Here is a 14,230-nt window from a genome sequence, read left to right on the forward strand (position 1 = left end):
AACATTTGTTATTTTCTAATGTTTTTATAACAGCCATCCTACTAGGTGTAAAGTGGTATCTTATTGTGGTTTGCCTTTGCATACAGGTGTTTTGAAGGTATGTTTGTCAAGATGGGAGAATGAAATGTTGTAATAAACACTTCATTATCTTGATTTGTAAATTGTTAAGTTTTTTTCCATGTGAGTTTCTATTTGCACTTTTGCCCTGGGATCCAGCAAATTTAAGGCCTTTTTTTTTTTTTTCCATTTTTGCTATATACTTGAATAATTTCAAAAAGAAGAGCTGACAATGTTAGGGAAAGAAGTCCATGTTTAAACTTAAGTTGCTTTGATAATTTTCTGTGAAGAAACATTATGAAAAATAATGTGCAATGCAAATTTATTCACATTGAAACATGCTGATATGTTTTGAAATATTTTCTCCAGTACATTAGTTTCTCTTTAAACTCCACATTTAAGTTACATTAAGAAGCTGAAATTAAGCTATAAAGATAACACTTACGGAGCCTTGAAATTGCTTTCTGAATTTTTTCCTCACAAATGTTACTCTTTGTTTCTTCCCTTAAAAAAAACAAACAAATGCTTTTTTACACATCACATCTAACGTACATCTTTCAGGTTTGATTGAAACTTTAGAAGTACAATTTACCTATTTTTAAAATCATGATAAATGACCAGACACACATTTGAAAATCTCCGATCCAAGTAGTGAACACACTGCATCTATGTTAACTTTTACTGCCAGTTATCAATCCCTGGACTTCAGCTAAAAATCTTCTGCTATTTCTGTATGTATATTTGAACTCCAAGAGACTATTAATCAGAAGGTTTTTAGCTCTATAATGTTCTCTTTGAAAATTTATATTTATACATGTTTGCATGTATGAGAGCTTATAAGTCACTACTACTTACTTCTAACCCCCAAGCCTTGACTCCCAAGGCTGATAAAGAACTTTAACTTTCATCCCTATGCCTATTTAAATTCTTAGGATAAATTAAACAACCACATTGGTCCCATTGGATTAAATATTAAAAACATGTAAAATTCATTTATATAATATACTTCTTTTTTCCCTCTTTTATGTATTGATGTTTATATGATATTTCATTTGGAGAAAATTATTCTACTTATAGAAATAATTTTAAGCAATTAATTTAGCAAAAATTTTATTAACTGAACGTGCAGTCTGTTAGCACTCCTCTTTCAGATAATGGCAGTATAAATGTTTACAAATTTACTTAATCAGTATGTTTTATGATAAAGCATTTAGGAAAGCCAACATTTTCTGTCACAATTTTAATTTATTTTTCTTAAAATACTTTGTGTAAATATTTAGTATGACAAAATTTGTGATTTGGGGAGGAGAGATGTGGGGAGCCAGAGAAAGGGAGGATAGAGGTAGAAAGATAATGGTGAGTATGACTTATTTCTCACTATTTTCCCAGTGAGATGTGAGCATCCCCATCTCCTAATCTATGCCTGCAGGAGAAGGTAAGGTGCTTGATCACACTAAACACTGTCATATGCTACTGGCTACTGAGTAATTGCCAGAATGTAGTTCTTCCCTGTTTCCTGTGCCTTTGTTTATATTACTTGGGCATGCAAAAAGGAAACCTGATAATAGATCACAGTTCAAACAGAAAATTAAGCTTTGAACAAATCAAGAAAAAAGGATTGCAAGGGGACGCCTGGGTGGCTCAGCATTTGAGCCTCTACCTTAGGCTCAGGGAGTGATCCCAGAGTTCTGGGATCGACTCCTACATCGTGCTCTCTGTGGGAAGTCTGCTTCTCCCTCTGTCTATGTCTCTGCCTTCTCTCTGTGTCTCTCATGAATAAATAAATAAATAAAATATATTTTTAAAAAATCGCAAGAACAGCTTCTATCTCACAACCATAGCCCCTATTAAATGCCTCTTTATTCTCTGAATAATAAATATTTAGGATCCAGTGAGTAAACAGTGTATATCCCTTTATCAGAAAGAAGGCATTTCCTATTTGTCTTTTCCAAAACAATTAAGAGTATCTCTCTCTGAACTTAAACTCTTGTTTCTATTGTCTTTTTAAAAGATATTAACTTTTTTCTAATAATCTTTATCCATTTTTGTTGGTTCATAATTCCACATTGACTAATTCATTTACTATTATAATTATGGTTATAGTAAGTATATTATGCTGTATTTTGTTCCTATGCTGATAAGATTTTGAAATTCACTGTTTCTCTGTTCCTTTAAGTAAATGAAATAAATGGATGAATGGGAAATTTTATCAAAATCACCATTATGTCTTTTCTCAAATCCTCAAGTAGTAAAAACATACCATTTCCATCCAAGTTTTTAAAATTTGCTTCACAAATAGTCACTACCATTATTAAATGTATACTAAATACTTACTAGAGATCTACATGTGTTAAAAATTAATGGTATTATTTTATTCAGTTCATTTCTGCCTTTATTCATTTCTACTTTTCTTGCCTTTACCATTTTCTGAGAAAGCATTAAATAATAGAGATTAAATCCTTGCCTTCAAGGAGTTTACTAGTCAGTAAACGGTTTGAGGGACCAACCAGTAATAGATATTTTTGTCAGTGCGTAATGCTTTCAGTCCAAATACTCCAGATGGCAGTTGGGCCCCAGGGTAATAGCAACAGGAGAAGTTGTATTTTCAACAATTTGGGAAAATAAACTATTAAGGAAAAGTGGCAAGAATTTACCATCTCAAGGAAGAAATGAAATAGGCTACCTCAAATTTAGAAGGCTCTTTTGTGAAACTTCTCCACCCCATGCACTGAGGAGTACCAGCCACTAGCTTAGGATAGCTGAGCAAAAATGGCTACCTGTGGAAGAAAATACAGTTGTATATAACTGTGGGTTAAAAGCCAAGTTGTCCAAACACAACTATACTATTTTCCCTCAAATTAGCAACAGTTTATTAGCACAAGTTAAAATATCTGTACCGTATCATCCCACCAGAATTTTTTTTTTGACCCCACACTGTACCATTCTAACTCAACAGGAAGAATGCCTGCTAATGAACTATCAGCCCACTGCCTAATAGTGCTTTGGTACATGTGGTACATTACAGGAAAAAAGCACTGATTAGGTTTAAGGGAGATAAATGTAATTCAAGCTCATGTTGTTGATACACTGCAGCACACTTTTAATACTTAAAAAATAAAGTTTAATGAGTCATACTTTAGGGGAAACCCATGATGGAATTGTTCTAGCATTTTCACTATCTCAATATGAATTTTTAAAAATATTTTATTTATTTGGGATGCCTGGGTGGCTCAGTGGTTGAGCGTCTGCCTTGGGCTCAGAGCATGATCCTGGGGTTCTGGATCAAGTCCCATGTTGGGCTCCCTGCATGGAGGCTGCTTCTCCCTCTGCCTGTGTCTATTGATTTATTCATGAGAGACACAGAGAGAGAGAGACACAGAGACACAGGCAGAGCGAGAAGCAGCCTCCATACAGGGAGCCCAATGTGGGACTCGATCCTGGCACTCCAGGATCAGGCCCTGAGCTGAAGGCAGATGCTCAACCACTGAGCCACTAGGCATCCCTCTCAATATGAATTATAGGGAAGTCTCTGTGTGTGATTTCTTTTTTTGGAAAAAAAAAAATACATGTGGTTTAGCTATTATACAAGATAGTATAATGACTATATACACAAATAAGAATATATGATAGGTGAGTACTTACATATTATATCAATGAAATAAAGACCATATAAATTATACTATTCATCCTGTTGTTCTATTTCATTTTTCTTTTCCCCAGTTAATTTGTAGTCATTTATGTGCCCACTGTGCTATAAACTTGGTATCATTTTTTCCATCTTCATTTCCCCAATTGGTACTTCAACTCAAGTTACCATTAAAATTATTGCTACTAAATGTTGATAACCTCGTAACAGATACCTTGCATATCTTTATTCTAGTAAAAACGATCACATATATTGCTTTAAAAATTCAGTGACTTGCCTACCTACATATTAAATTTAAACTCTGTCTTTATGTGAAGATCTTCTGTAAGGTGCACTAGTCTACAAACCCAGTGCTGCTTTACTCTTCCTGGGATATGCACTCATTAGGTCACTGTCCTTTCTCCTGTCACTGTTCCACACCTTCTTCTGCATTCCTTTTGCAACAGCTACCTCATTCCTGCCCCTGTGCCTTTAAATTGTTCTTCCTTAGAATGCCACCTCCTTTTCTACTTCCAGCTTAACTACATCTCTTCTATGAAAAATCAGTTCGCCCTGACTCATTTCCTTTCCCTTCACACCTTTAAAAGCGGCATACAGTTATAAGACATTTATATTCTCATTGTTTTATGTTTATCAATCTTGACTTAGGGAAGAAACTATATTTATCCATTGTTTGTACCCTCCACTGTGCTTAGCACAGTCCAGAGTATATAGCAGGAAGTCAGCACTTTATATTACCTAGTCAGTTTCTTACTTGGTATAATTAATTGCTAACTATAACTATTACTTATTGATAAAGCATTCTTTGCCATATGTTTCTCTGAGTATTTTTTATATATTATGTGATTTATTTCTCACAGCAACCCTGCAAGGTCAGTTTTATTTATCCTGAATTTGCAGATTAAAGAACACTGCCTCAGTGTCATTGCCCAAGGTCACTAGTTCGGAACTGGTATTAGAATGGAATTTTGCCTTACTTTTAACTGGTCTAGTAGAAGTACACTAGAAGTAGAAAGCCACAGGTCCTTGAAAGAACTTCAGGGGATCCCTGGGTGGCTCAGCGGTTTAGCACCTGCCTTTGGCCCAGGACATGATCCTGGAGTCCCGGGATCGAGTTCCGCATTGGGCTCCCGGCATGGAGCCTGCTTCTCCCACCTCCTGTGTCTCTGCCTCTCTCTCTCTCTCTCTCTCTCTCTCTCTCTCTGTCTATGTCTATCATAAATAAATAAATAAATAAATAAATCTTTAAAAAATAGACTTATGGAACAATTTAAAACGAAAGTGAGTTATACACACACAGACACTTATGGACACATGAGAACCAAGAAGACCCTAAGTAACCAATGGATAGTTTCCATCTTAATTTTTTGTGATTGTTTTCTTTAAAAAAAAAATCTTTGTCTGAAGTAGGTGTAGGAATGAAGGGAAAGACATTAGGAATACAGTATTTCAAAGAGTGGAAAACCTAATGATCTGTAGAACTTGGGAGTTTTAGAAATTAAATCCCTAACACCAGAGTTTCTAGATAAGTGTAAAATTATTCTGCAAGAGAAAAATCATTATTCTGTTAGTCTGGCTAACCTCATGAAGTGAGTGCTCTCTTTAAGCCTTAGCTTTTTATGTTTTGGATCTCCCAATTTGTTTTTGATGTTTAGAACAACTTAATTTTTTCATGAAAGTACATTTATCATGATGCATTTTATATTTAACTCTCGGTTTATCTACAGTCTTTTAAAGAAAAATGTTAACCCGATTTTTGCCTAAAAACTTTGTACACTTAAGCTACAGATACACACAAATTATAGGTGTATCTATAATATGGAAATGGGTTCTATGGTTCACATGATGTTTTTTACTTCAGGTGGCCTTCCAATGCCACTACCCTTCCCTCTTAACAAGATCAACCAGTGGTTCGGTGATTGTTGCTCTCACTCAATACAAAGAGCTATTGTTACTCTTGATTTGCTTTAAGAGCATGTAATAAATGAAATAAAATATTAGTCATCTCTTGATTCCCTTCTTTTAAAATTAGTCAGCACACACATATATGGATAAATGAACTTAATTTTTTGAAAGATTAAATTTAAATAAGTCACAGCGGCATTTTTTTTTCTTTTTGGTAAGTTACTTCTTTAAAACTACTTAAATTTCCTTTTAACTTGTGTATTAGGTCAAATTAGGACCCAGAAGTATTAAAATTTCTGGTTTATTTTACCTGTGCAGACTTGAAGTGTGTTAGATTTTCTAAGATCGGGGCTTTTTTAATGCTTCCTGTAATATAATGTAAATTTAAGGAGCACATATATTTTACACAAAATAAAATGTATTAGAAATAGATATTTCCTACTTTCAAGCCTTGATGAAGCAGGAGAAAACCAAATATGAGGAAGAGGATATGGAAGATTGAGAGGAATGAAGAGCTACCTAATGTTAACCATACTCTTGTTGATTTAATATGCTTGTGACATTTTCATCATAAATTACTTTAAATTTCTATAGTCTATAAAAGTACCAGTAAAATGGATGATACCATACTGTTCTCATAAAAATGTTTAAATGGGTCCATCTATTTTACAAATTTAGGGTTTTTTTTACTCAAAAGCATCTCTCAGGACAGTTTAATGAGGATAAACCTTAATTTCATAATTAAAAAGATAAAAATAATGCATTTATTTGAATGAGGAAAGGATGTGCATGTTATTTTTTATTCCAAATATATGCCATCTGCAACCTTTAAATTCAATAAAGTATTTCAGAGTATGCTTATACTTGTATTTCAGTAGTAGTTCTTATACTACTTTGGAAGTTGTGAGTCTGTAGAGATTTATATTTAAGCATTGAATCACTTTTTATAAGTGACTGGTCTATTTAATTATCTAATTAACACATAGCGGCAATATTTTTTCAAATTATGAAAGAATTAATAATTCTTTAATAATCAAAATTTTGAATAATTATTTTGTTCACATTTTTCTTTTTACCTACAGATATTAAAGTATCTCAGGTCAATCTTCAGTAATTATGAAACAATCTTATATGTATACTAAACCAGTAATATGGATTGTTAGCTTCTAGGTATAATACCCACTAGAATAATTTTTAAAGACAAGGAGATAATATATAATACAATATGAAATTTATAATATGTGATATTGCTTCAGACTATTTTTAAAAATATTTTTAGTTCAGTAAATGTTATTCAGTACATGTATTTTACTGGATAAAATTTTAATTTACAGAGTGGTATCTTGGAATATTGGTTATTTTCTTAGTAACTTCATAAACAGCTTAGGATGAAAACAGAAAATACTACTTTTTTGAATTGCAGAAAACAATGCAAAGGTTTTTAACACAAGTGAGGGAAATGGATTAATTCTGATACTTGAAAAAATGATAAACTGTCAGTCATTGTATTTGACGTCATGTCCTTTTACTCTTTTTTATGAAATCTAAGGCATATGAATTAAATCTTATTTTTCTGTTTCAAAGACTGAAATAAAAAATACACACAAACTTGGGGAGAAGGAACACTCATTACTGATAGTACAATTATACTCTTCTGGTTTTCTTTGTCTGGAATATATCTTGTGTTAGTTGTCATAAAAAAACAATTTTTATCAATAATTTTAATGATCTGTTTCATTTAAACCACAATATCTGGAAACTATGAACAATGTGTGTGTATTTTCATGTAAATATATGCCTGTCTTCAGTTTTCAATATTTCATTTCTAGAGAGACCCCACTTATCAGGGTCTCGGGCTTATCCTGAGCAGTTGTATCATTTGAAATTTCTTTCAGAGAAAAATCAAGATAAGCTATGTCACAGTACTTTTCTCTGAGGGCCTTTTTCTTTAGTATCAGTCATTTTATTACAGAAATTCTAGCTTGCATCCACACATACATGTGCATGTGTGTGTGTGCAGACGCATGCATACATGCTAATAATTTCTTTTCCATCCAAACCCTAAAATTTTCACAAACTACTGACTGGTGAAGAAAAGAGAATTGATCTAAACATTTAAGGTGACTATTGGAATCTAAAGTAACCTCCTTGTTTTAAGATACCATATCATATGGCAATTATTATCAAAGTGACAGTCTCTTTTATTATTAAATTGATTTGTTCAAGAATTTTTTACTGGTTATTTAATAAAAATTACTGTGTGGTGGCTTAGTGGAAGAGTGCATGTTTCAGACAGTATTCTTAAAACCCTAATCCTCAAGATGATTTCGGGTTTGTCTGTGTTTATATACCATGACGTAAAGTGGACTTCTGGCAAGCATCCAATTAATTTTTTCAATGTAGGTAGACTCACCAGATAATGTTCTTCAGATACTCTCCTTTCATGCCCTCTCAATGGCTTTTTGTGTATTTGTATGATTAGGAAAAAAATTGTTACAGGTGTCTATTGCAACAAGTCAAAAAAAAAAAAAAAAAAAAAGAGGTATACCAGACTTAAACTGATATGGATAGTAAGAAAATTACTTTGCATATGAGGCTTTGTTCTTTTGTAATGCACTGTGAACATTTTAAAATAGAGCAAAAAGAAGTCTTGACCAAATAATATGATAGACTTATTTTCTCTAGACATTGGGAAAGACTAAATATGAATGACTGTTATTTGTTTTGAGTCCCTGGACATCCTGAAGCTAGAATCCCTTCTATTTGGTATCTGTCATTTCTCCCCAGAGAAGTAAGTCATGAAAGTTAAGGTGACAACTTCTTTTTTTAAATGTTCCAGGGCAGTAAACAAGAAGACTCAGAAGAACTACGACCTCTGAATATAGGTACTTTCTGAGAGGTGCATTTATTTTATTACTGACAGTCTTTTATCTCTCTTTCTTTCTCTCTCCCTTTTTTTCTTGTAGCAGTTATATGCTGCCCAGCTAGCTGCAATGCAGGTGTCTCCAGGAGGGAAGCTCCCAGGCATACCCCAAGGCAACCTCGGTGCTGCTGTATCTCCTACCAGCATTCACACAGACAAGAGCACAAACAGCCCACCACCCAAAAGCAAGGTACCCTTTTGAAGAAGCTGTCTTGCCATTTAGAGTTTTACTTTTCATTCAGTGACATTTATTGAATATCTATTATGTGCCAGCCACAGGGTTGACCTCTGGGTCTTCAAGGAGATAAGAGTCTAGTAAGATTAATAAGGATCAGTAACACACATATATTTAGTCATTCATTTATTCAACAAGCATGCATGGATAGCTATAGTAGGAAATGTGAGTGATACAAAGATTTATAAGATAGATATATGCTGTGCTCAGGTAGCTTAAAGTGTTATAAAATAGATACCCATGTTCTATGATATAAAGTCTCAGAGAGTTACAGATAAAGTTCATTGGAAGTTATTAGGACAAAGATGTTAGTTACCTTTAATGAGAGATTCTGGGAATGGTTTCCCAAAAAAAGGGGCAACTGAAATATACCTTATAATCTGAGTACAGACAGGGCATCCAAAAAATATTTATTTAAATATCAATAAATTTTATAATGCTGAGCAATATGGATATAATTTCAGATATATCATTCATCCAATGAGATTCTCATGATAGATAAAGATAATTATAGTGTTAGAAGTAAGATTATTTAGAAATAGAATTACTTTTGGGAGCAAAGAGAAATTTTTTTTTAAAGACCAACTCTGGGCTTTAAAGACTTATCTATTTATACCTTAGAGGGAGAAAGAGAGGACTAATGGGGGGAAGGAGCAGAGAGAGAATCCTCAGGCAGAGTCCCTGCTGAGTATGGAGCCCTACACTGGGCTAGATCGCAAGACCTGAGATGAAATTGAGTCAGCCGCTTAACCAACTAGCTACCCAGGCACCCTAAGGAAACATTTCTTGAGAGAACTTGGAAAAGAATTGGCAGGGAGAGGATTCAAATGATTTATTCTTCGTATTGGAAGAGGGAAGAAGTAAAATTTTAATTTCAAATGTTTTGTGTAAGATCTTAAGATCTTAGATAATGATATATGAATATATTAAACTCTCTGTGAAAGAAGACAGGAAAGTAACCATAAAGTATTTTCCCCTGCAATTACTCAGGGAAATGCCTAACACATATTTATTTCTATTAGAAAATATTAAGTAGAAAACTGATGTAGTAAATTTACCCTCAAAATAACGTTTCATCTTTTACTGAATAACCTAGAAAATTGTTTCTGTTCTCTCTTTCTCAAATGCCGTATTGGAAATATCTTAAGAGTAACAAGGTTAAGAGTATAGTCTCAACAGTTGAAAGAGATAGAGAGAGAAAAAAATTTAAAAAAAAAAGAAAAAAAACTCCCAAGAATTTCTTTTTAATCCTATTCTAGTACCCTGTAGATGCCTTTCACCATTAGTATATTAATTCAGAGGGTGAATTGGGAAAGTGCACTCCAGCTTCTACCTCCCCAAAACTCTTGGGGCCTTTTCCATATTATTAGGAGGTAAATACATTTGAAAGTACAACTTAACCTGGACAAAGAACTTATACCATGCTTCAGCAAGAGTATGTGCAAATATATAGTTCAAATTATTGTACCCACTGCTGGGACATTAGGAAGGTGTGTACAAACACACCTTTTAAGATTAATTTCAGTTGTGTAATGGACCTTGCATGTTCTGTGCTTAACGTACAGTGAAGATCCGGTCTACTTTTCATTATTATCACAGTAGAACGTAGCTTTTAAAACTTGGCAATAATTATAACATTTGTTTTATAAAATTTAATTTTAAAGCAGTGATATTTTGGGGTCTTCACAGACCAGCAGTTTTAATGTATTGCATGTAGGGGGTAATTTTGAGTAAAGTAAATAGCTATAACAGCATAGTCACTGTCACACACAGGTAATTCTGTGAGGAATTATTCTCTGGATTTTTTTCCCTTGATTTAATAATGTGATTTCACATCATGTTTCATAATGATCTTTGCATTAGGACATTTCATTTTATGATTTTAGAGTATATACTTCACTTGTAAATGACTAATAGAGTTTTTTTTTTTTCCATACCTCTCAAGTAACTTTTTATCATTAGCATCTTCCCTCCAAATTTCTAACTCAAATAATCATGAAGTTTTTGCTTCAATCAGCCTCATGCATTTATGGGTCTATTCATTCATTCATTCATTCATTCATCCATTCAAATGTTTACTGAGCAGTTGCTACAGTGATACTTTTCCTAGGTAAATAAGGCAAATGCACAAGTGAGTGAAGGTTAGTGTGGCCAAGACTGGCACACTGCTTTATAGGTTCTATGGCTCTAGACATGCCTAGAATCTTATACAATACGTGCAAAGCAGACATGTTACCTCAGTGATAATCTTCCATTTTCTATAGTTTCATATACCTCCACTTTTTGGTACTAGTGTAAAAGTGAATTATGTTTCTATGTTCTTATATGTAAGTTTATAAGTTTTTATAGTCTATCTTTAAAATTCAGTAACTTTTTGGAAATTAGCCCTTACGAATTTTCTGTCATGTAAAGTTTAAGAAAACTATAGATGTTGTGTTTCTTCCCATTTGCAATTCAGTAAAATGCATAAAAAGTCTAACCAACAATAAAGTGTCTCTTTTTAGATAATAACATGATTTGATAAAAATATGTCCCTTCTTTGCTCAGAGTCCTCTAGCATACTGTCTACAACCACTCATTGTCAGAAAAGATGTTTTAAATGTGATTTTGTTTTGGCTCAGTAGTAAAATTTAGTACATCAAAAATAGACCAATAAATATTACTGTCATTTTAATGAAGAACATGGCCAAAAAGATACAATCAACAGTAAATAAGGAGGACCCATTTCAAAACATGAATTTAGTTTCTTATAACCTGAAACTGACATTTATATATGGCATTATAAACATTTTTACTTCACAAAGCTATTTTACTTATATGAAATAGCTATCATTTATTACTATATTTATATTTTTAAACAATTAATTCTTATTGTCCTAGGCTAATTTCTGTGTGTTTTATTGGTGAATTCTCTTGTCTGTTTTACTATGAAACAGAATTATTTTATTGATGGGCTTTGTGTGATGGCATACCTACCTGGCATAAACCAAACTGACAGTTTACGTTTAAGATATATTTATTGTTTGGAACAATGGAATTGTCAGCCACATATAAATGATGATGTAAGGAAAATGATCTTATTGGCAGCTGTCAAAAATCAACCGTATTCTCTGGGTTTTATTGCCTGCCCTTCTTCCCAGGTGTGCCTTTGCCTTTGCCTCACAACTCTAGAGAAGGACACAAACAAAACTTATTTGCAATTTGCAAAAAATGGAAGGGGGGAATCAAAAGGAGGGGGCTCCAAAAGACTGTAAAATTGTACAGCATGAGTCCTCTGATGCATGCTGTTTTCAATCTGCTGTGTGCCAGTTGGAGGCTTGGGGAGTGTGTGCGCGCACGAGAAAGGATAATGCTGAGAAATGATAGAGTGGCTGTGACCTCCAAGCTCAGCCTGGAAATCCAAGACATTGATTTCACTTAGCATTCCTGCTGAGAAATCTGGCGGAGTTCAGTTGTAATAAAAGAACAAGATTCTGTTCTAATGGTAATGGCGTATGACAGACATATCACTTTGTCTATCCTCAGCACCAGAGAGAGGAGAATTGGAGAAAGGTCACCTGACCTGCCGGTGGTGTTGTATGAGTGCTGTACTGAGCTTTGAACTGCCGCCTAGGAACGTAATTATTTATAATATTAAATGATAAAGAAACCTTTAGAGGGTTCACAATGAATCTCTAAAAACTGCAAACAGAAATTGTGTTCTGTAAATATGAAAACACAAAAAGAAATCTGGTCTCTTCAAAATCTGCATTGGAGAATATGGGTAGCACGCCTTGTTGAGTTTTATGTCCTTGAACTTACTGCTTGTGAAATGTTTTTGTTAATGCCTGACATATTGTCATTGGTTAATCTTTCTTTTTTTAATGCCTTGATTTTATTAGGCAAAAGCCAAAAATCTATTTTGCCAACAATTAAAAAATTAAGGTCACTGGCAGATTTTTTAAATTTTTCAGGTGTTACATAAAGCCCTTTTTAATAAATGTACACACGTGTCTTTAAAAATTGGGTTTTTTTCCCCTCCAGATTCTACTCTAGGACCATTCTTTTCAGTAACCAACATAAAGAAAAATATTTCACCCTTCAGAGATATTCTCTTAGCTCATGTGTGTCCTCACATCTAGTTTCTTGCTAAACATTAGTAAATAACTTTGAATGAAAGTATGAAATCCTGAACTTTTGTGTATAAGAGATCTTATTTAAAGGAAATATAAGAAATACTTCTGCCTCTCATATTAAGGAAAATTACTCAGTTAAAGTACTGTTGTGCCATATTGGTCTTTGAGTCTCATATACAGTATTGCTCCTCTGATTCTGTCTAAATTACTCAACAAATGCTTAAATTTATTTGTTTATAGTTTAGCATTTTGCCACAAGATGGATCAATGTATTAGTGACTTTCAATTTTGCACCAGCCTATTTCCTTATTTAAATGACTTTCTGAATTATTTGTTGCAGTCTTTTAAAAACCTATATAGCCTTTCCTTTGTGATAGCAGTGAAACTTGATAAACTTGTTTTGTGAGAATACATCATTTCTTTTAAAAATAGTATAATCAATGTCAGCCCTACAATAGTAATCTTAGGAGGAAGAATATTTTTACTTAATTTCAAACACCACTCACACAACTATTGGTAATGAATAGATTTATAATCCCATGTTACCAAGATTTTCTCATATATGTCACAGATGTGCTGACTATCTGAACTTTACATTTTAAGTGATTTGCCATTGTGAAAGTAGCCTCCTCTTGGGAAAATTATAAGAGCATCTTGTAAATACTATTAAATGTCTCTTGGTATTTGATGAAAACTTGCATATTGCCTAGAAAGCCAAGAGTAGTAAGTTTGAAAATCTGATGACGAGAGAATTCTTAGGTGCTTTTGTTTTACCTTTACTATGACCCTCGTCCTACTCCTCAGTCACAACTTTATCTCTATCAGTGACAGGAGCACATAGATTGTCCAGATCAATTCTTTTTTGTTCTTTTCAAATACTTATAGCAAGTGATGTTCCCGTTTGCTCAGCAGTAGCACCTGGGAGTTATGACAAGGGAAAGAAATATTTTCCAACAAGCCAGAAACAGCCCTAGCCAACTGATCAGACACAACAATCAGATTCTTTCAGATGCAACATCCTCTTAAATATCGCTTCAAGTTCGGAAGCAAGAAGAGGAACTATATTGTTATCTGATCTTGTTTCATATGTGTAGTAATGAAGATCTTTTCTGGTTTGGTGACTAGCTGCTTGTGTTAATAGTGTCTGACTTGTCAATGACTCTTATTAGGGCACCTATTTTCTGCTGTAACACTACCAATCACATAGTTCCATGCTATTGAATAAGCATTACATCAGTACACACTTATCTGCAGGATAGAATTTTGTAGCTTAATACTATGAGTAACAACCTGCATCCCATACAAGATTATTTAGCATTATGTTGAGAGTATGAGAAATCAGAGGGTAA

At 33.5% G+C, this 14,230-nt stretch overlaps 1 protein-coding gene and 1 long non-coding RNA gene across 33 annotated transcripts in view; one reads left to right on the top strand and one right to left on the bottom strand.

The window, feature by feature from the left end:
* The window catches only part of SOX5 (SRY-box transcription factor 5), a 996,739-nt gene that overhangs the window by 918,157 nt on the left and 64,352 nt on the right, over positions 1 to 14,230 (top strand). For all 31 annotated transcript variants that reach the window (XM_072798660.1, XM_072798680.1, XM_072798683.1 and 28 more), the window contains one exon: positions 8,575 to 8,721. In XM_072798660.1, the coding sequence (XP_072654761.1) occupies positions 8,575 to 8,721 (147 nt within the window). The remainder of the gene's footprint in view (positions 1 to 8,574; positions 8,722 to 14,230) is intronic.
* Positions 1 to 14,230, bottom strand: part of LOC140617363 (uncharacterized) — a 39,561-nt gene that overhangs the window by 4,145 nt on the left and 21,186 nt on the right. For both annotated transcript variants that reach the window (XR_012017608.1, XR_012017607.1), the window contains exons 2-3: positions 2,741 to 2,834; positions 503 to 561 (exon numbers count right to left, since the gene is read on the bottom strand). This is a non-coding gene — a long non-coding RNA (uncharacterized lncRNA). The remainder of the gene's footprint in view (positions 1 to 502; positions 562 to 2,740; positions 2,835 to 14,230) is intronic.

Source organism: Canis lupus, chromosome 25 (genome assembly GCF_048164855.1).
Source record: "Canis lupus baileyi chromosome 25, mCanLup2.hap1, whole genome shotgun sequence".
NCBI lineage: Eukaryota > Metazoa > Chordata > Mammalia > Carnivora > Canidae > Canis > Canis lupus.